General features: G+C 36.5%; 2 protein-coding genes across 3 annotated transcripts in view; both read right to left on the bottom strand.

Annotated features, from left to right (window-relative positions):
* The window catches only part of LOC140155542 (calmodulin-alpha), a 45,159-nt gene extending 17,846 nt beyond the window's left edge, over nucleotides 1-27,313 (bottom strand). Inside the window, exons 1-6 of one of the 2 annotated variants that reach the window (XM_072178431.1) lie at nucleotides 27,076-27,303; nucleotides 25,485-25,515; nucleotides 25,141-25,284; nucleotides 19,946-20,072; nucleotides 18,035-18,150; nucleotides 16,676-17,547 (exon numbers count right to left, since the gene is read on the bottom strand). In XM_072178431.1, the coding sequence (XP_072034532.1) occupies nucleotides 17,519-17,547; nucleotides 18,035-18,150; nucleotides 19,946-20,072; nucleotides 25,141-25,284; nucleotides 25,485-25,515; nucleotides 27,076-27,078 (450 nt within the window). In that variant the 5' untranslated portion in view covers nucleotides 27,079-27,303 and the 3' untranslated portion in view covers nucleotides 16,676-17,518. Of the gene's footprint in view, nucleotides 1-16,675; nucleotides 17,548-18,034; nucleotides 18,151-19,945; nucleotides 20,073-25,140; nucleotides 25,285-25,484; nucleotides 25,516-27,075 lie in introns of those variants that run through there. The other variant, XM_072178423.1, reaches the window with a different exon arrangement.
* On the bottom strand, nucleotides 4,012-12,318 carry LOC140155556 (calmodulin, flagellar-like). The gene is made up of 6 exons (XM_072178442.1): nucleotides 12,116-12,318; nucleotides 8,258-8,291; nucleotides 7,768-7,911; nucleotides 5,598-5,712; nucleotides 5,259-5,374; nucleotides 4,012-4,943 (listed from the first exon to the last, which is right to left on the bottom strand). The coding sequence occupies exons 1-6, from the start codon at nucleotides 12,116-12,118 to the stop codon at nucleotides 4,915-4,917; spliced, it is 441 nt and encodes a 146-aa protein (XP_072034543.1). The 5' UTR covers nucleotides 12,119-12,318; the 3' UTR covers nucleotides 4,012-4,914.
* Nucleotides 27,314-27,995: the final 682 nt, after the last annotated feature.

Below are 27,995 nucleotides of genomic sequence, written 5' to 3'. Positions count from 1 at the left end.
AAAGGGGAATCCCTAAAATGTCTCATAAAATAGATTTTAATTGTACACAGAGATAAATCATCAAATTAGATTACTCAGGGCACATCACAACATTAAGAAAACATAATGATGGTTTATACTATTAACAATTAAACATGTACCATCAGCTTGAAACCCACGCAGGTCACTCCGGCCTAGTTCTCAAGCCATACATGTGTGTTAGGTGGGTTATTCTATTTAAAAGAATCCTAAATACATGAAGTTTGATCGAAAACTAGGAGTTGCATAAGAATAGAATGGTATATACTTTTACGAGTCGTAAATGACTCACGCTGTTTGATTGAGTTTACATCCGGACGATTATTTTAAAGGACAACTTGCCTTTCTAGTATTGTTAGAATCAAACACTTTTGCTAATTAGTGTAATTAATTAAAGTCATCAGTAGAAGTTGCCATGTTTCGATACTTGGGCTGTAGTGACGTCACATTGCACACATTGGGCGGGCGCTTAAGTCGTGTGATAAGCGATATTGGCAACACAGAAATCAGAGCAAAACGGAACAAGAAAATCATGACTGTTTCAAAATACGCTGGCGAAGTTACGTCTGAGACCATAATGGTCTCAGGTTACGTAATAAATCGGATTAACTACCATAGCAATAGGTGAAAACAATAATATTTTGAACATATTGCGCCGCACGGGAACCAGCTCCTTTTGTTATAAGTCACACATGTGTGAAGTGGATAACCTCCATAGGAAAAACTAGCATTGCCCACTTAAATTTCGAGGATCCAGAGGATACATGCCTGAGAAAATATGTAATAATTAAAGAAATGGAGTTCAGACAAACTGGCATTATAAATAAAGGAGAGAATAAAAATCAGAACCGTTCGGATTCGAACCACTGACGATTACATGTCGTTCATAGGTCTGTCACACTACGACGGACTGGATCAACGTACATCACCGAATACAAACATATTTTATTCGGTGGAAAAATCACCAGTCCGGCAGAAGATTCGGTGGGATTTTGGGTCCGATTCCCGTTCGTCTCTCTATGCGTTGTGGCCGCTAATAATCCTGCAGGCGTCTTATATCCGATCGTTCAACGTCCGACAAATGACCGGATTTGGGGTCCGATTCCCGTTCGTTTCTCTATGCGTTGTGGCCGCTAATAATCCTGCAGGCGTCTTATATTCGATCGTTCAACGTCCGACAAATGACCGGATTTGGGGTCAACGTCCTACAAATGTCCGGATTTGGGGTCCGATTCCCGTTCGTCTCTCTATGCATTGTGGCCGCTAATAATCCTGCAGGCGTTTTATATTCAATCGTTCAACGTTCGACAAATGACCGGCGAATCCGTGGCATGTGGCACCAACAGGGACGTCCACCCTATCAGAAAAGTGGGGGAGGAGGGGTGTTTGAGAGGGTTTTTGACCCCTTAGAGGCAGTGACGTAGCAAGCACTTTTTCAGAGGGTGAACAAAGTGGGGAAAGACAACTTTTAAGGGGAAAACTTTGACGAAAATGGTCAAATATTGGCTAATAAGTACAAAAGGGCTACAAATCTGATATATCAGGGCAACCAGCGTCCGGGGGCAATAGACGTGAGAAACCTTTGGACAATGAAGGCCCAATTGAAGCCATTTGTCATTTTTGGATCAATTTTAGCACTATTATTGGGTACTATTTTAGTTTGAAACAGCCGCAAATTGGTGAAACGAAAGCCTAATTGAAGCCATTGAAAAGTTTTCACCATTATGATTATTGTATAATATAAACAATTATTTTAAAAATAACACGTGGATGTCCATAGCAGAAGCAAAAAGGAAGACTTGTCCATTTTTCAAAATGAAGGTGCAATTGAAACCATTTGCATGGGCACTGTAGGGCCTATTTACATTATTAGGCCTAGGCCTATTGTGTAGAAATTTAGTTTTAAAATGGAAAATTTGGAAAATTGTTTTTGGTGCATCATTTTTACACTATTATTGCCTTAAACAAAAAACAAAGAAGGCCCGAACTGAATTTGCAAAATTTAAAATGTTACACTGATCCACTGACATCACTTAGATAAGACTTCAGACTCGTAATTTCAGGTAATACATGCATGGATTGATATGTTAAAGTCAGTTATAGACCTAAGTCCGTCTTAATACTGATTTTTGTGACAAAATGTCACGGGCCCTACATATCGACGGGCCGGCAGTATTTTTTCACAGGCTTTTGGACTAAGGAACCACATTTAAGCACTGCCTATAATAATCACAGGCCTATACTTAGGCTTACTACTATCCTGGGCCTACTCAATAACGTACAATTTAACCTTTTCCATGTTTTCTCTTCTTTTTTTCTTTCTTGTCAATCACTAAAACTGGTAGGAATTTGATATTGCGTCCTCTACCCTTCAGAAAGTGCCCTCCTCAATACTACTTACATGCATGGTCCTACTAAATTACGTGCAATTTAACTTTTTCTCTTCTCTTCTCTCTTCAATTTTTCTCACTTTCTTTTCTTTTTTCTCTCCTTTCCCCCTTTTTTCTTCTTGTCAGTCACTAAAGTACTGGGGCAATATGATACTGCGTCACACACCCTTCAGAAAGTCCCCCCCCCCCCCATGATCGATGCACATGTTCGCCATAGGCCTACATCCGGCACAAGCGCCTGCGAAACCTTGCAAACACCTGCGGTATATAAACGAAAGAATAACGAACAAACCCAGGGTATTATACAGAACAGTACGAACACACATCGGACAACTTCCGAACATGTGTATTCGGCACACTCCGTTTCAAGTTTTGTGCATGCACAAAACTTGAAACGTATTGTCGACGGACTAAACAAACATCACCTAACACGAAACGCATTTGGCGGATAATAGCAGGACATATGAAGAACATAAAACGAACACTAACGGATTTGCTAAAATACCATCCGTTTTTATACGGAAGACCGATCCGGTGTAGTGTGACACTAACACGGTCTGGGTCAACGTACATCACCGAATGCAAAAATATGCTATCCGGTGGTGAAGGCCTCACAGGAACGTATTTGCAACGAACACGGGCCGAGTGCAACGAACAAAGAACAAACATGAACGAAAGGAGAACGAACAAACTCCGGCAATATGCAGCACCATACGAACACACATCGGATAAATACCGAACATGTGTATTCGGTACACTCCGTTTCAAGTTTTGTGCATGCACAAAACTTGCCGACGGACTTAACGAACATCACCTAACACGAAACGCATTTGGCGGATGATAGCAGGACATAAAAAGAACATAAAACGATCATTGACGAACAACAACGGATTTACTAAAATACCATCCGTTTCTTGTACGGAAGACCTATTCGGTGTAGTGTGACAGAAGCATCAGCTCACCATCACACGCCAAAAACAACTCATGGCGGATCTGCTGGCGAATTGAACATGTGATGATTTTATTCTCTCGTAAATGTCTCACGGCCAATGTAAATTAATTATAATTAGAGAGGGCGGCCTATCTGATGTGTCCTAGCAGGACATCAGTCAATATGAGACATAATGAGCTCCATTTCTTCGGCTTAAAATTGATAGAAACCCTTCCTGACCGTTATTACTAATATTGTTTTATTATAATTTGTGAAAGAATAAAAAGTTTATAATTATTTTACAGAAATCGTAGCTAGTTAAGCATGACTCTAAATTATGATAGTGCCAGTTCTGCATGTTTAAAATAGTCTGATATCATGGATATGGTAAATTAGGCCCATATACATGTAATTCCTGCAACATATCAATAAAAGACAACGAAAGCATGCAGCATTTTATATATTTTTTACTATTTTTATTTTTTTAAATTATTTTTTTGTCCACTTATTTAACTATTCAGATGATGTACATTACACCTTATATTTAAATTAATTAATGTAAAACACATTTCATTGGAAGTAAAAAGGTATACAAATATGTACCCATCTTTCTTTTCAATTGATAAACTGATCTATAGTGTAAAATTGAAAGTCATGAGCCCGGGGGCATGAGCTTCTGTCTGCTTCTACCATTTAGAGGTCTTATATAACACGCACATCCCATTTCCGAGGACCTCTGATCCTATAGAGAATGTGTTGTCATGACAAGATCGTGCAAGTCAAAAGTCAGCTATGACCACGGTTTTTGACTTTGACATAGAATTTGCATTTCGAAGACATTGTGTCTAGGTCCTCGGTGTGTCGTCCCGGTGTGTCGCTGTGCTGTTCAGTTGGAATCCTCGGAAGTAATTCTACGGTATACTCATTACACACCCACCCCCACCCCCAATACACGCCCACCACATGATATATACGCCCCTTGCATTGCTCATATTTCCTAGGACCTGAGAAATTACATTTTAGGAAGTCAAAAGCCCGGGTCAAAAGGTCCTGTTTTTCGGTGTGTTGTCACACCAAATGCCTACCGGTAATTGAAGGTATACCTTGATCAAGGGTGTAGTAGTTTATAGGACCTCGTATACGATTTGGAGGACATTTTAAGGTCCAGTGTAAACTGTTGTCATCCGCAAGTCCTCGGACGTTAAGTAATAGAGAGCCTGCGATTTCCAAACGTAGGTATTATAATACGCCCATGCATGTATTCGAAATTACTCTCATGTGACGGGATTTACACGGACGTATGATACGTACGTTTGGAAATCGCAAGCTCTCTATAATGCATACGCGTATAGGCACCCCACACGCACCGCTTTAACACCATCTCAAACTGATAAATTGTTTCGATCTGATTCCTGAAATAGCAGACAAAGTGCTTCAAAATATATATTTTCTATAAATAACTTATAAATATCATATAGGCTAAGCTAAGACTAAGAGACTTAAATTATTATTTAAACTTAAGATTTATACAAATCGTTTATAACTTATATAACGCTCCTCTTCTATTCATTCTCACTATTTCTTAGACATCATTTTGGCGAATTCTGTAAAAAAAAGTATAAAATGAATTAAACGTAGTAAGTGACTTTTTCATTTTAAGCCGTTTATCATGTTATCTACACCTGGAATTTGAAACAATTTGAAATGCATTTTACTGGATCAAAATAATATACATGTAATTTAACTTTCAATACGAAATTGTAATTTGGATTATAGTGTCCCTTCGTCTCTGTAAATGTTGAAAACTCAAACTCGTACTTAAACACTACCTAAAACCGAAACGGCCACAGGATTGCGCGCTGTTTTGAATGCTTGTATGGAACGAGGAGATTAACATTTAAAACTTGTACTGTATATACCTGCAAAATTAACTCTGCCATCTCCGTCAGTATCAGCTACCTTGATCATTTCATCTACCTCCTCATTGCTGCAGTTTTGTCCCATTTGTTTCATCACTTGCTTCAGCTCTTTGGCACTGATGGAATGAACAGAACGTTGATATTTGTAATCAAAGGGCTACACGGAGATGGGTCTTGAAATAAAACCCGTTTTTCTTTTTTTCTATTTCCAAAAGCTTAAAACAATCAACTCCAATACTCACCTGTCAATACATTCGCACGCAACCCCACACTTGCCAGCAAATACCAAACGCAACAAACAAACAAAACCCTGATTACCTAACAAGCAACATCCCCTACCTGATATATCCATTACCATCTTTGTCGAATGCCTTGAACGCTTCTTTCAAATTGTCTTCAGTGTTTTTACATCCCATCATGACCACGAATTCATCGAACTCAATTGTACCACTGCCTGCAAATCAATGGATGATTTTGTGAGTTAGGATCAAGTAGGTTATGATAATAAACATGGACAGGTAATACAGTGCGTAACGCATTATGTTTGATCCAGATTTCAGATTTAGGTTGAAACACTCACAGAAAATTGCATCACAATCGATATTTCTGAGGGAAAGAGAAGCACTTTTTATTATCGTTATGGATTATCATAGACCCTGTTCAATTCGGACATCATGCAGTTATTGTTGCCTACATGTATGCACACAACACAGGGGCACTCACAATAGGCAATTGACCCCTACTGGTAGCGCTGTGTTGTAGAATAGGAGATGAACTAGTTAGCGTCATATATCAAAAGTATAAAAGCTATGATTTTAGTACTTGCTCTAGTGTTTCAATTACTTATTCTTTTCAAAATATCTGAATTTTCAACCCGGTACAAGCTTTAATAACGGGGGACCATTCATTTGTTTGAGAAAGAAATCCTACCATCTATCCAAACTCCCGTGTTATTCCAATGCGCATTTTGTTTCACCAGGCCGCCCTGGCTTGGTCGCATTTGGAAGATGGGTGTCACGAAACCGTAATAGGTACAAATTTAGTACTTTTTGTCAATCAAGTATGGTTTATTATCTACATGTCAATCTTTAAATCATTAGCATAGTCCATAAAATAACATGGGACCGTCTTGATGATTAAATGACAGCAAACCAGTGACAAATACCCCAAAACTCGGTCAGTGGAGCTCCGCCCGTACATGTCAATAGCGTCATTATCGATTGTATTAGTCGACCGTAGCGGACAATTCGATCGCTCATTGGATTAATATTATCACGTGGTAATAAATTTGCATTGGACAATCGATTACTATAATGGTTTAGTACTGCATATCTTGGTTTATTCTTCACTAAGCGGGTTTATGGCTGGAAAGGTCACGGTGAATTTGCCGTGGACATAACTGCACTATGACATTTTTGTCATATTCTATTTCAGAGAGGTTGTCAAATTAGAGCGAGCGAGATATGATGGGACCAACGGACTCTTGAAGAAATAGCAGTGAAGTTCAACGAATTATAGGAAGGATGCATGGAATTACGCCACGATTCAAGTGTATGTATCCCTGTATTGTTCATAAATCCACTCTCTAGAAGATATGCTATATTCACGTGTGATAATACTCGTGTACAAAAATACATTTGATGATCTCCAGCAAGCAAGCAAGAAAGAAGGAAGTGAGGGTGGGACGAGGAAGAGGGAGGAGGTAGGAGGTAAGTATGGTAAGAGGGAGGAGGGAAAGAGATGGCGAGAGAAAGGATGAGTGAGAGGCTAGGGGAGGAAGAGGGAAAGATAAATAAGGAGCAGGAATACTTCAGAAAAGGGGAGACAGAGGGAGGGTGAGAAAGAGGGAGGGAGAGAGAGAGAGAGAGAGGGGGGAGGGAGAGAGAGAGCGAGAAAAAAGGTTAGAGAAAGGAAGATAAATAAATAAATAGATAAATAAATAAATAAATAAATAACTAAATAAATAAATAAATAAATAAATAAATAAATAAATAAATAAATAAATAAATAAATAAATAAATAAATAAATAAATAAATAAATAAATAAATTGACAAATATAGAAACACGCATTAAGGTTAGCAACTATTTTAAAATGTTGCGATTTGGTAGTTCACAAGAACTTGCGAATGGTAGTGAGCTTTGGCAAAAAATGCATTGATCATTTCATAGCGAGTGTATAGAAGAAAATTTCAAATATCAAACATATACCTTTGTAGGTCCTGTGGTTCTTGATTTATGATCTAAGGAGGGCTGAAACAACAACACTTTTGTAAAACGTACACCGTACATAACTCGTTAACAAGAAATCAAGCAAGTTTTCAAAGTATATGATTTGTAGAATGAACTTTTGCAAAACATCAAAGTGTTATTTTTCAATGATATATATTGATTTAGATAATGAAAATCGTTTTTGTTTTGGCTGCTTCGACACCAACAATACCTCTACGTCTACCCTAAAATTGCGGCGTAATTGTACAAAACAAACAACTAAGCAAAAATACATCTCACCGTCTTTATCTACTTCTGCAATCATGTCTTTCAAAATTTTCTCATCAGCAGGCTGACCCAGTTGCTTCATTACCGCTCCTAACTCACCAGTCGTAATCTTACCATTGCCATCTTTGTCAAACATGTCAAATGACTCTTTCAATTCTGTCAAAATAAATGATCCACATTATAATTAGCTCGAATCAATCTGGGTTATTAGAGATGTTGCAATTTTCCATACGATTTGCCCTTTGGCAGTCGTTCTTTCGCACGTCCACCCCCACGTACGCGTACATAGCCTACTACATGATGAGGCTGTACATCTCAATTCATGAGACTGCGCAACATTCGTCACATAAGGGCGACTGTCCAATTTTAAATGTCCCATTATGACCTTCGACCCCTCGTGGGAAAAATGAAACCAATTTTGTCACTTGAAGTGTACATGGTGTAAGGATGTCAATAAAACATTGGTTCCACTATAGATATAGCAATAAAACACCAAGCCTACCTTTTATTTGCTCTGGTGTAAGTTTGCTCCCAGCCTAGAAAAATAAAATAGAATTATAAATTTTTTATAAATATAATATATCTAAGGCCGGGATCTAATGTTATACGGTTAAGTTACATTTGTTAAACCACATTGTTAAAAACAATAAAGGGAAGTTTAAAGATCTAAACCAATCATAGTGCAGTTATACTGCACAGCAAACATGATTCGACCTTTGCAGTACTTAAACCTGGTTAACTGGAAATTATACAGCAAAATCAATCGATAAAGTCTAGCCCAGCCCGCGCCCATCCTCCACATTGAATGGTGGACTGCACTTGTGCCCAAATATGGCACTTGTCAATCAATAAACACCCACTTGAAATCCCCTGGCTCGCTCCACTGACCAAAGTTATGGACAGATATGAGAGTTGGTTTTGCTGTTATTTGTCACTTACATATCAGGGAGGTATGAACATTTGCAGATGCCCCACCTATACTCAGTTTTTAGCATACATGTAATATATACATTATTCTTGATTGACAGCAACTACAAAAAATATCCGTCAAGTGGTTTAGCTTTAATGCCCTTCGGAAGAGAGCGGTCCACACGTGAGTAAGTCACTAAAAGTTGCATTCGATTTACACAGGGAATTTTGCAGGCCATGCGTGCCCTGCCTTACTAAACATGCTAAAACACCAAAGTGCGAATATTTCCAAACATCTAAATTAGCAAAAAATTTAGGACATGTTACAAAACTATATTTTGTAGAATTTCAGGGAGTACAAACAATATTAGCCGGTTATTTTTCATACAGTGACGTTAAATAGGCAATGCCCTATACCTACAATATACACTGTTTGTAGATGTCACACGTCAGTGGTGAGAGGACTGTGTATTGTGTATAGGAAAATGAACAGTAACTGCAGTATGTGCTAATTTTAAAAGTACATACAGGGTGAGTCAAAAAGTGCCAGGGTGCGAAAAATTCATCTTTATTTTAGAAACAGGTTAAACTTTTTAGGTTTTGAAACGTTATATAAATAAAATATCCATTAGTAACCTTGTGTGAAAAAATGAAGTTAGTAGCATTTACCGTTCTGTTTTTATGACACATTTTATAGCGATACCCACATTTAATGTTTGTCCACGAGACCACTGCCATTTTCTTAACCATTGGCCCTGGTATAATTGTTTAAGTAGAAGAAACATTGTTTGTCATGTTTATTGTTATTTTTTTTACCTCTTCTTTAAAAATGTTCATTCTCTATAAAAGAAACATACAAATTTGTGGGCGGGTTTTTCAAATGTCGTAAGGAGATGCATGCAAATTAAAGTGGAGTGAATTATTACAAAATATCCAGTTAGTTGGACATACTGGGAATAGAAAAATTGGAGTCGGAGTCGGGGAAGGTAAGAAGGACTTAAGTAATGTTAGAAAGTTTGTTTGAACTGAAAACGGAATTGAAAGAACCTTGATTTAAGTAAAAATTAGTTTCAGATTTGGTGTCTTTATTGCGCATTGTGTGTTCTCATTCAAAATATATTGTGCCTCGTAGACAAAAAGTTAAAAGTCTAGCTCATAAAATTTTATTGAGTGTAGCATTTATCTACATTTTGAACAGTGGGAAAGTTCAACTTGGTTGTCACGTAAATATCGATTCTTTGACATATTGCACTTTTGACGATCAATGCAAACACTGCCATCGGAGGTCCCTGGTTCAACCATCTCTATTTCCACCTCCTGATTGCTCATACTTCCATCACGTCTTTACTTAAGGGCTGGGGTATGAACGTTTGGACAGTATTTATTGTGGGACATTAGAGCACATCAGACATATCGAATTGCATTTTGAATACGAAGAATGTCCTTCTGATATCAAATAATTTTGATTTTTTGAAATTCGCAATGTAATACACATTTTATGGCAAATCATTAAAATTGATATTTAACAGTACTCGAAGTAAACTTTATAAATCTGATGATTTATACTTAAAGTGTATGTAGGTGAGATGAAAAGCCGACCATCAATTGAAACATTTGACATTTCGTATTGAAGATATGGATTTTTTAAAAAAAACAAAAACAAAAAAATTAGGTCTTTTGGGGAAAAATCCATATCTTCAATATGAAAGGTCAAAATTTTCAATTGATCGTCGGCTTTTCCTCCCAGCTACATACACTTTAAGAATATATCATTAGATTTATATAATTTACTTCGAGGAATGTGAAAATATCAAATTTTAATAATTTGTCATAAAATTTGTATTATATCGTGAATTTCGAACAATTATTTGATATCAGAAAGACATTCCTCGTATTCAGAATGCAATTCGATATGTCTGATGTGCTCTCATGTCCCACAAAAAATACTGTCGAAAAACGCTCATTCCAGATCCCTTCACCCATGAAGACAAATCACTACTAGTAGATACACGTACCAAGCAAAGGGGAATTTAGTTGTTATTTACTTTTCAAAAAACACAACAAATCAATTTACATCAACCCAATTTACACATTTTCGCACGTTCGTGTGTATTTGACCTTTATTGTGAGAGCATGTTGGTGTCATGATTAGAAATTTGGCCCTGCCCTGGAAAATTCCCCAAAGTGCACAATCTGGTATGCCCACGCAGAATTTAGGAAGCTTAGGAGTACTATGAGCAATTGAGCATTGTATGCAGGCTATTGCCTTATAATCCTGGTAGACGTCTAGACCGGGGGAGGGGTCTCCCAGATTAAAGGTATACGGGAATGTGCCACGGCCGTTGTGGGGTACCTTTTCAGCGATTGTGGTATCGATGAGCTAGTTGAAATTAATGCGCCTAATTGGACGCATTTGGGCAAAAGTGCACATATAAAAATAGCCTTGGTCGAAGGCTTGGGGATTAAAGTCACACAAATCACATGATATAGGCCTATCCATTGCTATAGGCATACTTAGCATCCTCTCCAGTCTAACATCAATCGCACGCGCACTCACTGCACATTGATCACATCTACATCATGTACTTAGGGGCTGAGCAATAATTATGAGCCCCCGGGGGTAAAATTTCCCAACGGTCCGCCAAAAATCACTTCCCCCACTCTCGGCCTGCCAAAAATCGCTTGCCCCCCTCTCGGCCCACCAAAACATCTTTGCCCCCACCCTTTACACATGCCAAAAAATCAAGAAGGTTGGTCGTATGCAAAATGTGGGATATGCATTCGAAGTAGAATTTATTTCTGTGCAGTATGACACCTCATTTGTTGCAATGGTCCCAATTTGCAAACCTTAATACTGCATAGATATATGTTGCGAGCGCAGCGAGCAGGAAAATTTGCATATTAAAGCGTTCCTGTACTGTTTTCCTAAGCATTTTAGAGCGTTTTATTTAAAAGGCGCCAAATGAATGTGTGCCAAAATCGCTTGCCCCCCCTCTCGGCTGGCCAAAAACTGCTTGCCCCCTTTCGGCTCGCCAAAAATGTCTTGTCCTTTCGTGCCCCATAAGTTCTTATAACGATAGGTCGTACGCACAAACATTACATTTCTGGGATCTGTGGGACCAGACGCATAATTTAACATGTTTGAAAGTGTCATTGGAATAAAATTAATTTTTGCCCCCAGCACGATTGTATGGGGTGATTTGGGGGTCTTTTTGAGTGTCGCGTTCTCAAAATATTGCTTGGCAGAAAACAGATTCGAGGTCAGCATACCCAAATTAACAAAAATAAACAGGTTGCCAAATTTTAACGCAACTTGCCGCTAGGAACGTGATTTGTGCAAAATAGAACCAGTCTAATACTTCAGAATCAACAGTGTTCGTGGGCTAGCGCTAAAAATCATAGCTACGCCCATTTAATACGATTTTGACACAAGATAAAGCTCTGTACTTACCATTTTAATTTCAGATTCGATGCCTTAAAACTATCAAAAGCGCACTAGAGACGTGGAGAGTAGGTCTTCGATGAATGAAACTATTTATAAACTCAACTTGTTGCTATCTCTTGCCTTTTATCGTTCCAATATCTGTGATCGTAACCGAATTCACCCAGATTTGGAATGTGTAGGATGTTTGCATTGATTATTTAAGCTTATTTATGCAGTGATTATTTATTTTGCGATAACAATTTTCAAACAAAGAACAGCTTCAAATGACAGTTGAAATTATTAACTACTCTAATGACCATGATGACATTCCAGGATGGACCATTAATTGTACATTAATCATTCAACTCTTTACACACAATAATTAGTGATCAATTAATTCATAATATTGAAATTTAAAGGCGTAAAAATGCACGTTGCTTAACCTTTAACTTGCATGTCTTCATACAAAGTCGTGGGTTGCCATTCAACTGAGAAGAAAAGCCGAATCACGAATCAAATATGAAACGAATATTTAACACAGTTCCAGGGTCATAAATTCTTTTGCCAAAAGTTATTAACGGTTCAGTGGTTCGGCATATAGGTAATAATTGTTCTTATTTGAGGTGACGCTTTACCTACAGTCCTTTATTGACAAAAGTTTTATTCGATGTAAAATAATTAAACAAATTATGATACGCATCTGCGTGTACCATCTTTCATGTGCTTTAATATTTGCATGTTTATGGTGAAAAAAAAAGAAAACGGGGAAATCATTATTTTTGCACATACCTCAAGAAGTGCATTTAGTTTCCTTGGAGCCAACACATTTATTTATTTTTTTGACAGTCAAGTCAGCTCAATCAATAAGGCGTTCGACTATGGTGCGAAAGGTTGCGGGTTCGAATCCTGGCGATGGCTTAATTATGCTCTCATGGAAAAACTGAGTTAGCTTGAAATTCCCCTGGACAAGGAACTGCCAATTGTCTCGTTGTAACCCATACGAAACTCGAGGAACTGATCCTGGTTGCGAAGGCCAATTTGTGGAATGTGTAGGGTGTGCGCTCTTGAAGCTGCAGAGTCCCTGAGTTGTTGTTAATTGGTTTATGGAATGATGTGGGGTCGTAGTGGCCAGTGTAAAGTGTGCTGAGGCTTTTAATCACTATTAATCACTGCGCCTTTTTTCCTTTTTTTTTTTTTTTTTTAAATAAAGACACTTGTGTTTTTATAGGCCTACCTTCCGTTTAGCCTTTTTAGAGCGTTTTGTAAATGTAAATGTAAATGTGTGCTAAAATGGTTTTCCCCTTTCAGCTGGCCAAAACATAACCCTCATCGCCCCCCCCATTTTACTCTTCCCCGTCAGAGCTCAGAAATGCACAATCCTTATACTGATCAGGAAGTCGCCCGACCTGGATGACGAACAATTTTGGATTTGTCTACATATTATTGAAAATATTGTAAATCTTTTTAAATACTGACCGGTCAGCGGCACCTTAAAAACTTAAAAATTTAGGTCATTAGGTCAGTCTAAGCAAGTGATCTGAAAAGTTCGGAAAACAGTGAGTGGTCATAAAGCTAAGGCTTAATATTTGCATGTTTCTATGGTGAAAATGTAAACAAAAAAAAACCAAAAAACTAAATCGACACGAATTGTCACCGTATCATTTTGTTTATCAATACAAATAGTATAATCTATTACGCACATACAAACCCACGTCCCAACACAGGGGTGCGTGTGGAATGCACGAGAACAGATCACGACACCCGTATGTATATAGGTATACAGATCGGCTAGATGTGGTTAGTTCGGACGGTATTGAATTTGTCCGACAACCCAATATAACTTAGTTAAACTATATTTCTTACCAAAACCCTAAACCCTAATCCTAAATAAACTCCACCGTAATATTGACATTTAACCTGAGCCTTAATCCACCACTTCCTATTAAACACTAAACATTTGGGTTGTCCAATAATTTAATATGAGCCGGGGGGGGGGTAATATTTCCAAATGGCGTGCCAAAAATTGCTTGCCACCCCCTCTCGGCCTACCAAAATCGCTTGCCCCCCCCTGGGCCTGCCAAAAATCTTTGCCCCCTGACCATTATTCCAAGAAGGTTGGTCGTATGCAAAATGTGGGTATGCATTCGAAGTAGAATTTATTTCTGTGCATTATGATACCTCATTTGTTGCAATGGCTCCAATATTGTTGTCGCAGCGTACATTTAATTGAAGGGTAACCCAAAATTTGAAAGTTGCAGTAAAATCCTATTACCTTGTATTCAGTAGCCATTGACGAAAATCTGTTCAGCTCTCATTAGAATTAGATAATTATTTTTGTTTCATGCTCTTGGAGGGATCAAAACATGTGATAATCAATAACAATTGACGTAATGCATGTAATGTCGAATTGTAACATTAAGATACAATATTTTTTCTGACCAAAAAGGCCCTAAATGGTTTACAATTATTGCAAGTTGTTCTTTCAGTGGAAAAGTTATAATATTATTCAACATTTCCTGATTGGGAGGTGTTACCAACTGATGTAAACCTTTCCGCTTCTTGAGATCGTCTTGTCCCAAAAAAACCCCATTAAACTTGTCATGTTTTAATATGGGATTAGGGAAATAATGACAATGTGAATAATGATTTTTTTATTGATTATCACATGTTTTGACATCCTCCAAATTCACGAAACAAGAAGACTAATCCAATGAGAGCTGAAAACATTTCCTTGCATGGACACTGGATACAAGGCAATATGATTTTGCTGCAACTTTCAAATTTTGGGTTACTTTCAATTAAATGTACTGCGACATTAATATTGGGACCATTCCAACAAATGAGGGGTCATAATGCACAGAAATAAATTCTGCTTTGAATGCATATCCCACATTAGGCATACAATTAACCGTTTTGGAATAATGATCATTCATTAAGGGGGTACTACACCCCTCGATAAATTTGTATCTATTTTTGCATTTTTCTCAAAAACTAATAACACAGTGGTAACAAAAGTTATGTATATTATAGGCGGGATTATAGGGGCAAGGAATCCAATTACTACACTGGAATTTCAGTGACCCAAGACAAGTGGTTGGTTATTTATGATAAGAAATAAGGTACCGCTAGGATGTACCTCATTTCCTATCATATACTGAACCGCTTGTCTTGAGTCACTGAAATGTTAATGTAGTAATTGGATTCCTTGCCCCAATAATATACATAATTTGTGTTACCAGTTTGTTATTAATTTTTGAGAAAAATGCAAAAATTGCCACAAATTTACCACAGGGGTGTAGTACCCCCTTAAAGGGGAGTAATTACTTTTTGATAGATGTTTACTTTGAAAACTTGCTTGATTTATTGTTGATAAATGAGGCTAAAGGTGATGTGATTTCAGCCCTCTTTACAACATAACTCAAGAACCACAGGACCTATGGTATATTTTGTGATATTTGAATCCTCTACACGCTCGCTATGAAATGATTAATACAATTTTTACCAAAGCTCACTACCATTCGCAGGATGCTGCGAACAACTAAATCGCAGCAGCTGAAAATAAGCATATGTGTCTATTAACGAGTTGCTCTTACAAGAACAAATTTTTCGAGTAGTTTGTAAAACTTTTTCATTTTTTCTTTTTAACTTACGAAATATATGTTACCGTGAAAATTCGTTCTTGTCAGAGAAACTCGTGAATAGGCACATATGCTTATTGTGGAATTTTTACGGCATGAGTAATATAGGGATATTATATATAAGTATAGTTTATTTGGACCTTCCAACGAAGTGAGGTTAGCTCAATCAGGGATATCAGGTGAAACTACAATCCGGGACAAAGTTGTTGGATCACTTTTAGCATGTGCTTTGTAATTGACCTCCCTTAATTACCCCTATCAATGTTGAATCCTTGATTTCGTTTCTGATGTTGTACTCATCATTGACTGGGGGAAAGGGATTGGGGGATAGGTATTGGTTTAAGCTCTGCGTTACAAATAAACATGTTTCATAAGTGAATTCCATGGTGACTGTGAATCTTCAAAAACACCTTCTAATCTAACATATGTGACGTGTCATGTCAAAAGGAGACACTTTTGGGCAGGATCGTAAATGGAGAAATAGCCAAAAATCTGCTGGTGGGTGATTTTTTCACAATTTGGGTTTGTTGCTAATTTGTGATGTTATTAATGTTAAAAATATTGTCTGATAGTTTCAGACCGGAATGTAACTGGCATCTTGTATTTTTTGAGACATTTTTCAAGTTAATTCCCACTCTCAACATTGTCAATAATATTTTTCAATTTCCAATTTTATAATACCATAACTTCCGAACTCAATATCTTTGCTTAGGAATGTCCAAATTCATTTGGGAAAACGGCGTTGTGGAGCAAAATATCTCTATATTTAAGATATGTAAAAACCTCAAAATTCATAACCTGCCCAAAAGTGTCTCCTTTTGACATGACACGTCACACATTTTGTCCTGGATTGTAGGTATCGTCGGTCGGTGCCCTCAGAGGTCGGATTTCCCTGAGTGTACATAATGCGCCCACCCTGTTTCATCACTTTTTAAAACACAGTTCTGTAACCAATCCTGATTTTGGAGATAAGCAAGTAATGCAATAGAACATAATGTGATGTTATTCTTAGTTTTATTCCAAAATTTTGGTAAGAAACACGTTCTATATACATAAAGGCGAATAATACACCTTTGGTAAGAAGTCATGAGGCCTGTTTTTAAATAAGCCTACTGGTTTATACAATTCTACCTTTTTCAAAATCATCGGCAGACTGTTAAGTTTTAAGCTTATATGGTTACTATTGCATTCATTATATTCATGGTATTGGCAAAGGGAAAACGTCGAAATATTTGAAAAGTCTTGATGTTGAAAGCAAATACGTAGGCTATTATAATACCGCAGCCCCGACCAGGGGATAATAGTCTATGATCGCAATTAACGAATCTGTTGTCAATAGAATATATCATTGATCACCAAAGGGAGATTCAATGTCCAAAATATTCATGTCAATTTCCACCAAAATACTGATGTACAAAATAATTTTGCTGATGATGAGTACAAATATGGATCAGTCACGGGAACGGGGCATCTGTCCCTGCTCATGAAATCCTGCGCACGCCACTGGTTAAATCAAAACTGCAGATCTGAATGCTTCGAACGCTAGATATCTGAGCAATGAAATGGGGCTTTTTACTATATACTTTGGTATTTAACGTTGAAGTCCATTTCAATGGCAAACACTTAATCGCTGTCTGCAAGTCTTTGCTTTCATGGCCAATTCATTTTGATGTATGACATTGGATGCATTATTACAGTAATGGTAATCGAAGAAACGTCAAAATTGTCACTGGGATTTCGGTCTGTGTGGAATATGGAAGATCATCTTGTACACCACGTAACCATCATCTATTTATTTTGAAGTCATCATTGCCACAAACTCTACGAAAGAAAAGGAATATATTCGGTTATGATATAGTTATTTGTCAAGGAAGTATCACATTGATGCACTTTAATGCCTCTCCAGTGTAGTTGTCGCATCTATGTGGACAAGTTCTACTTTTGTGTAAGATAATTTCAGGAGTTGCCGGAACTAATCGTAAATATATTGTCCTTAGAAGCACTTAACTTTTCGTACAAATATGGAAATTCTTCGTACTTTTATGGCAATTTACATAGCCTTTTAGAACATTTTTACGGAATAGTTATAATCATGGCAAAATTACATCACACTAATGTGTTTGTACCAGCGATAAAAAGCACTGGACACATCAAATTTTTACCATTTTCAGAAATCCATAATAATTGTTGACCATGAAATCAACATGAAAATACAAAGAAAGAAACTTTGAAGGGTTGCTTCTGTTGTCCCGGTCTGTTCTAAGGAGGTCATATTTATTTTTTACTCGCAGTAGCTCGCAGTACTTACCCTCATAGTTGACTTGTCCATCGCCGTCTATATCGGCTTCGCGAATCATCTCATCTACCTCTTCTTCTGTCAATTTCTCACCTAAATTTGTCATTACATGTCGAAGTTCGGCAGAACTGTGATAAAAAAATTTAAAGAATATAAATAATCGTCAACACCGTCTACTATAGACGAATCTAATTTCACGCATTCCTACACCTCAATGCCAGCCATAGCCGTGACGGGGACCCAAACATCTCACCTAAAATGTGAAATGATGCGGCCTTGAAGGGTATTTTAAACTGCATTCTATCACCCGTGTTACACGTAGACAAAAGAATGGTGACAGTTTACAACACAAAAGAATCTAACATCGAATTTTAAGCGGTTTTAATCCACCCAATTCTGAAAATCAATGTTTGAACACGTGTCATGTGTTAAAAAACCGTTACATTTCTTTCATGTGTCCGAGGAGTTCATAGATAGTAATTTTGAACACCAGAGTTTAAAGGATTAGAACATGTTACACTAGTGTTCTGAGGTAATAACACCTGTGTTCTCTACATTAACACTAGTGTTCTCTAAATAAGTTGAACACGTGTCATGTGTTAAAAAACCGTTACATTAATGAACGCGTTCCATGTGTTCTGGCCAATTTACAGTGTGGGGTAAATAACCGTGACATCGATAATCGCGTTAAAAAAGTATACCATGTGTTTTTTAATCACACGATTTCTTCTTTAACCCCCGTTTTATAGATAATGATAATCATGTCGTTATTGATGAAGATTATATAGGACTACCAGCAGCTATTGGTTAGCGCCCAAGTCTATGAAAACGTATGCACATACTGATATTCTCTGAATCAAATTCTCGGCAGTGCCATTAATATCATTTTCTAGAAAAAGGAGTGTATGTGTTAACTGTACTGATTCAAGCGATGTGTCACTTAAATGCCACGTCCCTTCTTTGTCGTAAGACTAAACAAATGCTCAAACTGGACAACATCGACAAAGTTGTCAAGTATATACCAGGGTTGAATGTGCATCCTAAACTACCAAACCACTTTTTTAGCTTCCTTTTATGGTCCTATAACACATTCAAGATAAAATAATAAAAAACACAATAAAAATAATTCCCGGCACTCAGACCATATTCAAGGTCAAAGGCAACACAGTGGTCAAAGCACACCAAATTATTCCTCTCATTTCAAGAATTCAGAAAAAGTATAGTTCGACCTACCTGCGACATATCGTTCTTGGGATATAAGCCAAAAAGGTCAAGTCTTTGGGGGTGGTCAGTTTTTATGGCCACACAGGGGCCAAAATTAAAAATCTTCGATTTCAACAAAAATGGTCTCAAATTCTAAGTAGGGTTATTATATATATATATATTTAAATATTGGTTTAAAGAACAATATACACCATTATGTGTAAAAGTTTGCTGAAGAGAATGACAAAGTTGCTTTTTTTCACATGTTTATTTCAATATTTTGAAAAACGAGACGAATTTTCAAGAAATAAAAAAACCCGGCTCTAATATGAAAAGCTAACTGAATTTTTATACTCCGAACTGATTTTTCCGTATGTTGTCACAAACAATGTGGGACCAGAAAGTATATTTTTGTAATGTTTTTAAAAATTGTACATTTTTGTTTATATCCGACATTACCATAGGAATCCTCGACTCGTTTCCATTCCAAAAATGTAAATGTAAAATTTTTTTGACATAAACTTCAGAAATAATGAAGTTGGAAAAGGTCCATGTTCTCTCCCATTAAGGGATCATTAAAATATAAATAACAATACATATCGTATTCTTCTTTACGCAGAGCTTACTATGATTTAAAAAATGAAATAAAATATGAAAAGGTTGTCCGATGACCTCTCGGTCTTCAGTTGACAAGTGATTTCATAGGACTATTATACTCACCTAATGAAACCATTTCCATCTTTGTCAAATACTTTAAACGCTTCCCTGATTTCAAATTCTGAATCTGTGTCTTTCATCTTGCGAGCCATCATTGTTAAAAATTCAGGAAAATCTATTGTACCATTACCTATGCGGAAGTGAAATTTAGCAACATTAACTTGACTATCATGACTATGATCATAATAAAAAACAGGTGAAATTTGACGTCTACATTCGCATGATCTGACTGTGGTTTTGCTGAACCATGAAATGGTCTCAACCTATATTAGTCTTTCTCCTTCCTTACTTCCTTCCTTTCCGAAATGCAACGATTACCCCACCCGGGGGTGACACTCATTATAAGTCCCGGGTCAATACTCATAATCCTTTCATATCTCAAAATGCCGAGAAGGTATGACCCCCAGAGTGGTATCGAATGAAAGAGTAAAAAGTAAAAAAATTTAATAAAATAATTCCCCCACCGAGGCGATACTCTTCATCCGAGTCATCTGGGTCAATATTTATATTCTGGGTGGTGTTCATATCTCGAAATGCCAAGAAGATGTGACCCCCAAGTGGTGTCAAATGAAAGCGAAAGAGAAAAAAGTAAAGAATATAATAAAAATGGGGACACTCACATACGACCCGGGTCAATGTTCATATTTTGGATCCTTTTCGTATCTTGAAATGTCAAGACGGTATAACCCCCGAGTGTGAAATGAAAGAGAAAGAAGTAAAAGATATAATAAAATTAATTTCCCCAGCGGGGGGTCCTCTTAAGACCAGGGTCAAAATTCATATTTCATATTTTGGGTCCTATTCATATTTCGAAATGCCAAGAAGGTAATGACCCCGTGTGGTGTCAAATGAAAAAGAAAAAAAAATGGGTAAGGATAGTAAAATATTTCCCCCACAAGGGGTGACACCCGGGTAGATAAATATTCCTTTAAAAACCCGGGGCAATATTTATATTTTGGGTCTTTTATACTTTAAAAAATCACGAAAAAAAACCAAAGGTGTGACCCCTGAGTGGTGTCACATGAAAGAGGAAAAGTTCGAAATATGTGACAGTGGTATATCTCAATATACTGCCGAAACCCCATGGTTCAGCTATGGTGCGGTAACCGCTCTAGTTGTAATATAATTTGTACAGCGTGTCCCAAAAGTAACTTAACATTGTGAATTTGCCATATCTCAAATATTTCATACTTCATACCAGCATGGAGAACATATTCACATAGATTGATCTTTTAAAATTATTCTGATACCAAAAACAGCATTATTGATGACCCCTTGACCTTACTGTTGACCCATTCCATGTCAACTCCAGGGATGTGCACCGCAGCACCTCTTCAATTTTTTTCTTTTTCTGTGTGGTGGTAGATATTAATGAGAAAGTAAAATCCCGAAAATTTGAGCTTCGTACTCTATTCCGTTTTCCCGTGGCATCAATTTGAAATTTAGGGGTTTCAGCATAAAAATGTGTCGTAACGCGAAAGACGACGTTTGGAGGTCCATAAATGTATAAAGGGAACCCTTTACAACTTTGAAAAGTATGTATCCTGGGAAACTTATTTGTGTAGAATTCAAATCTGGCATCAGAAAACTTGTAACTCCTTTACTTTAAAAGATATAGGGCCCTCAAAATGCAACTTCGTCCATCCAGGACCAACTTTGGGGTCAGAACTCCAAAAGTAAAAATAATTTTATTGTCCATATTTTTTGCCAGTCAGAGCCCTTTGGTAGGACATTACTCTTATCCAATATTGAGCCTATTAGAATACTTTTAGCTGAGATATTACCCATGCAAAACCACAATTGTACATTTTTTGTACATTTTGACCCCCATGAAAACCAATGTCAGACAATTTGATCCACCATCAACTTCAGGTATGTTAAAAATATGTCCTTGGACAACATTTCTGAGAGATATTGGCTTGGGGTCTCGATGGCTTCAACACATTAGTTAGGTTTGCATTCTCCATAGACTTGTACATAAGTCATTATACATGCGAATCAAAAATGTGTACAACTCTATGGAGTAGGCTAACCTAACTAATGTGTTGAAGCCATATGTTGTCCAAGGACATATTTGCAACATACCTGAAGTTGATGGTGGATCAAATTGTCTGACATTGGTTTTCAGGGGGGTCAAAATGTACAAAAAATGTACAATTGTGGTTTTGCATGGGTAATATCTCAGCTAAAAGTATTCTAATAGGCTCAATATTGGATAAGAGTAATGTCCTACCAAAGGACTCTGACTGGCAAAAAAAATGGACAATAAAATTATTTTTATTTTTGGAGTTCTGACCCCCCAAAGTTGGTCCTGGATGGACGAAGTTGCATTTTGAGGGCCCTATATCTTTTAAAGTAAAGGAGTTACAAGTTTTCTGATGCCAGATTTGAATTCTACACAAATAAGTTTCCCAGGTTACATACTTTTCAAAGTTGTAAAGGGTTCTCTTTATACATTTATGGACCTCCAAACGTCGTCTTTCGCGTTACGACACATTTTTTATGCTGAAACCCCTAAATTTCAAATTGATGCCACGGGAAAACGAAATAGAGTACGAAGCTCAAATTTTCGGGATTTTACTTTCTCATCAATATCTACCACCACACAGAAAAAGAAAAAAATTGAAGAGGTGCTGCGGTGCACATCCCTGGAGTTGACATGGAATGGGTCTGTTCGACTGTACATATGTGGGTATCAAACCACAAAAGCAAGCTCATTATCCCGGCTCATTATGTTCTTTGTTCAAGCACATAAATGATGTGCTTCCCTGAACAATAGAGTTGGTTCACTCACTGCACACGTTACATTTAGGTATGAACATTCATGGATTACATGGCCTAGCGTAAGCGTGACTGCTGTTTTAGATTATAATTAGGATATATTGACAATATTAAACTTTACTTTAAAACAGTTGAAGTGAGGATGAATTTCCTATAGATCAACGGATTCAGATCGTATTTGCCGAGACAAAGTCGGACAAACTCACTCAAGCAAAGTTTAAGGAACATTTTAATGTAAATTATGCACCCATCCGAAATACAATCCAGCAACTAGTGCAGAAATTCCTATCAACTGGATCTGTTCATGATCTACCTCGGGCAGGACGTGGAAGAACAGGAAGATCGGCTACAAACATCAATGTCATAAGAAGAGCGGTGGCGAAAAGCCCAAGACGATTAATACGTCGACTTTCAACGTACCGCGTACAACTGTTCAACGAATCCTCAGAAAAGATCTTAAGCAGTTTCCATCATATAAAATCCAGATAAAACAGAAAATGAAGATTACGCATTGAAAACAAACAAACAAACAAACAAACAATCAAACAAACATACCAAAATTAAACAAAACTGATTTTAAAACGATAACATGTTATATCGTGTTATCAGGCCTCAAATGACGAGACTTATTTTGCGTTTATAAAAGTGGGTTTTACGGTACGGTAGATATATGTTAATGTCATGCCAAAGGGTCATGACCACATAGGCATGTTTGGTATCATAACATTTTTAAAAGAATTCTCTACATATTGTGCAATTTTTGTAACAACACTATTAACCCAACGCAAGTTATGGCAAATTCACAATGTTAAGATACTTTTGGGACACCCGGTACTTGTAAATGGTCGGTTGAAGCATTGATGTGTATGACCTGAGACTTCTGTATAATCATGTTTTTCTTTGATATCGGACAATTGCCATTTACATAAACATGTTAATATTGTCAAAGATGTCAAAATCAGATAAATTTCTGAGGACATTTTCTGAACTATTTTCCTCGTGAATTACATTTCATCAATAACAATATTTCTTACCCAAAATTTTCACCAAGACAAAGATAATGTGTATCTCCTTGCATTAAGGGGGTTCTACACCCCTGGCCAATTTTATGCCAAATTTTGCATTTTTCTCAAAAATTATAGCACATGATGACAAGTAAGATATGTATATTATAGGGCAAGGACTACAACTACTGTACTGAAAATTCAGCAACTCAAAGCAAGTAGTTATTGATTTATTGATCAAATATTGGTTTTCCCTCATTGTTGACTGTAACCCCACAACTGTTGTCTGTGCTGAAATAAAATTTAGAGTGCAGTAGTTGTAGTCCTTGCCCCTATAATATACATATCTTACTTGTCTCCAATGCGCTATAATTTTAAAGAAAAATGCAAAAATAGGTACACATTTGGGCAGGGGTGTAGTACCCCCTTAACTGGAATTAGATTTAACGTGTGTACGTCCTGTATCAAACAACACGATTTCTCTCTCAGGCAATTCTGGATATCTTTCAACTTCTTTTTAACCCTAGAACTAGTACTAGTACTGTATAACTATAAGTCTCCTCTACCCAGTGATACCAAAATAAGTACAAACATTCCCCATATGTGACCCCTCGGCACAACTGAGCCCTGAAGTCGCCAGTCATCATTTTTGAGATATTCAACCAAAATATTCTGCTTGAAATTAGCTTTAAAATGATGTATATCATGTCTATAGTACTTGACATTTAAGTAGTGAAAAATCAATAAAACAGTCAATAAATCCTTTGTTTCCTATTGTTTATTGTTAAGTTCGATGGAGCATATCTCAATAGTGGCACTGGCGACATCCGGGCTCAGTTGTGCCGAGGGTCACATATAATGTCGCTATGACGTCATAATGTGAGGGCGCCCATGCAAATTTGGGAAAATCTGGCTACGTACAAAAGTATAGGCAAAATTGATTTTCGGCAAAAATGTTTCCAAAAATGCGATTTTCACCGAATTTTCTCCTCTCCTAAATATAAAAGGAAATGACTATTTTCACCTAAGAAGTAAAAAGTCAGTAGCTCTTGAATTAATTTCACAAGAGCGAAATGAAAATCATTGGGGCCTCACCCCCTCTCTCTATGGTCATCTTTGATGGCCGGTCCTACCCCGGGGTAAGGAGCTGAGGTAAAAAATTTATCACTAAGATGAGCGCAAAGGGTGTATCTACGATTAGCTTAGGTCGTTTGGGCGTAAACGCGCGGTTAAAGTAACTTTAACTTGACAGTTTGACACGTGGTTTAGGCAATTACTGTATTTTCTGATGCTATATAGCAGACAATAATACGTCCTATATACGTCCTATATATGTTCCTATATATATGGAACAATCGTTTAAACCATGACTAAGTCTACATGTACATTTTTCACGTGGAAAAAAAATCTTACCATCAGCATCTACTTCATTAATCATATCCTGCAATTCTGCCTCGGTAGGATTTTGACCTAGCGATCTCATCACTGTACCTAACTCTTTAGTTGTAATTGTACCGTCGCCATCCTTATCAAAGAGGGAAAATGCCTCTTTAAATTCTAGAAAAGCAAAGAGAAATTTATTGTTTAAATCTTTAAGATGACTTTATTCAAATTTTACATATAGTGTCAATTCCATGGTATTTATGAACTTGTAGAGTTATATGTTATATACTTGATTTTTAAAACCTTTTCTCTCCAATTGGGTGGGGAGGGTGTTAATGGGAAAGATGTTAAATATACAACTAGCTGCTTCTTACCAGCAATTTGTTCTTCTGTCAGTTGGTCAGCCTGAAAGAAAATTAATTGTAATATTATTATTAGAAACTTACTTATAAAGAAGTTAACCAGCATTTTACATCTGACGGTATAAATCTGTCCAAACGCACAAATACGCACATACTCGTATGATACGCATTCATTTATAATGATTATGCAAATTATCTAAGTCATACATTTCTTGATTTTGTATGTATGTCCATGTTCATGAGTATTGTTTGATATGACCCCCACCCCCCCCCCCAGGTCGCCAGGCCTTCTGGGCACCTCTCAAATCACCTCTTACTTTCGATTGTGATTTTGATGCTTAAGAATGTGAATAAAGGATTATCTTATCTTATCTCATTTTATCTTATCTTATCTTATCTTATCTTATCTTATCTTATCTTATCTTATTCTTATCCTATCTTATCTTTTCTTATCTTATCTTATCCTATCTTATTCTTATCATATCTTATCATATCTTATCTGTTCTTATCTCATCTCATCTCATCTCATCTTATCTTATCTTATCTTATCTTATTTTTATCCTATCGTATCCTATCTTATCTTATCTTATCCTATCTTATCTAATCTTATCTCATCTTATCTTATTCTTATCCTATCTTATCTTTTCTTATCTTATCTTTTCTTATCTTATCTTATCTTATCTTATCTTATCTCATCTCATCTCATCTCATCTCATCTCATCTCATCTCATCTCATCTCATCTCATCTCATCTCATCTTATCTTATCTTATCTTATCTTATCTTATCTTATCTTATCTTATCTTATTCTTATCCTATCTTATCTTATCTTATTCTTATCATATCTTATCTTTTCTGATCTTATCTTATCTTATCTTATCCTATCTTATTCTTATCCTATCCTATCTTTTCTTATCTTATCTTATCTTATCCTATCTTATTCTTATCCTATCTTATCCTATCTTATCTTATCTTTTTATCTTATCTTATCTTATCCTATCTTATCTTATCTTATCTTATCTTATCTTATTCTTATCCTATCTTATCTTATCTTATCTTATCTTATCTTATCTTATCTTATCTTATCTTATCTCATCTCATCTCATCTCATCTTATCTTATCTTATCTTATCTCATTTTGTCTCATCTTATTATTATCCTATCTTATCTTATCTTATCTTATCTCATCTCATTTTATCTTATCTCATTTTATCTTATCTTATCTTATCTTATCTTATCTTATTATAGGCCTATATCTTATCTTATACGCACTATGCACCCCAATGCGCACAGATACAGATTAAAGAACCCTGAAATTATTAGAAAAATAAAGAAATTGGAACACAATACTATTTGTTTCAATCCCGGTTTCAATGCCTAAACAGTACAAAACAATGTACATGTATATATAGCATGCTGCATAACCAGTAAACTGCGACATGAAATCATACACTTAACATGCTTAATGCATGTAATGCACAAAAAGTAACAGGTGCAACGGTGCAAGAGCGTACATGGTTAATAATATTTGGATCTGAAAGGCTCCAAGATCTTGTGGAAATAATCATGCTACAATTGTTATGTAACAATTACTAAATGTACTTACCATTGTTGTAATAGAAAATTATACTTAGATTCCACAGGCAAAATGATAACGTTTCGAATGGTAACACGATTTGAAGAGGATATGTTTGAAAATAAAACCCACGTGAACGGAGGTGTCGGTTTTTGAACACATGACCGCACAGGACTTGTTTCTTAGTTTAATAATTTTGCATAAAACTGTTGATTTAATATATTCTACCAGTTGATCGATAAAGTGTTATTGAATGTTGGTAATCATCATGATCAACCAACCCGTGAATATAGATTATTAATTACTAATTAAGTACCAAATTCGCGTTTAGATTTAACATAGACAAAATTGATCAATATTGTGGTTGTTAAAAAATAATGTGGTACGTAAAAATCCTATAATTTTGGCATTGGATGTGCCTAGTAGTGCGTGTTCATTCAAGGTTAAGTTATTGTTTGTGACCAAAGATACTTTGTTGTGACTAAAACTTAAAGTATTGGTCTGTTTGCTGCTGCAATGCGTCTAAACTGCATATTCTATCCCACAAGTCCCTACCAAAATCGTTTAAGCGAATTAAAATTTAGGAATAAGTAAAATACCCGGTTAAAATTCCCAGGTTAAAATTAGCAAATACTGTCAAATGTTTTGCGCTTGCAAACAAACACAGTAGCGTAAAGCTAACGTAGCTATGGTGGTGCCATCCAACGCTCTGCAGGGTCTATTGTTCTATTGTTTCCGATTAGAACGCTGACATATTGGAAAATGTTGCCAATCAATATTCATGAGAGTATACATTCAACGTCCAGTTTTCGAAATTGGGTGTTTGGCAGGTGTGAAATACATCTGATTGGGCGTTTTAATTACGTAATGAATAAAGGCATTGACATCATCGCATGGCTGCCCAGTGCTGTTATGTGTTTAGTTATTGTATAGGCCTAATAATTATTATT

The sequence above is a fragment of the Amphiura filiformis genome, chromosome 1 (assembly GCF_039555335.1).
Source record: "Amphiura filiformis chromosome 1, Afil_fr2py, whole genome shotgun sequence".
NCBI classification, from domain to species: Eukaryota; Metazoa; Echinodermata; class Ophiuroidea; order Amphilepidida; family Amphiuridae; genus Amphiura; species Amphiura filiformis.
The sequence above is the reverse complement of the archived record's forward strand: the minus strand, read 5'-3'. Positions and strand labels throughout refer to the sequence as shown.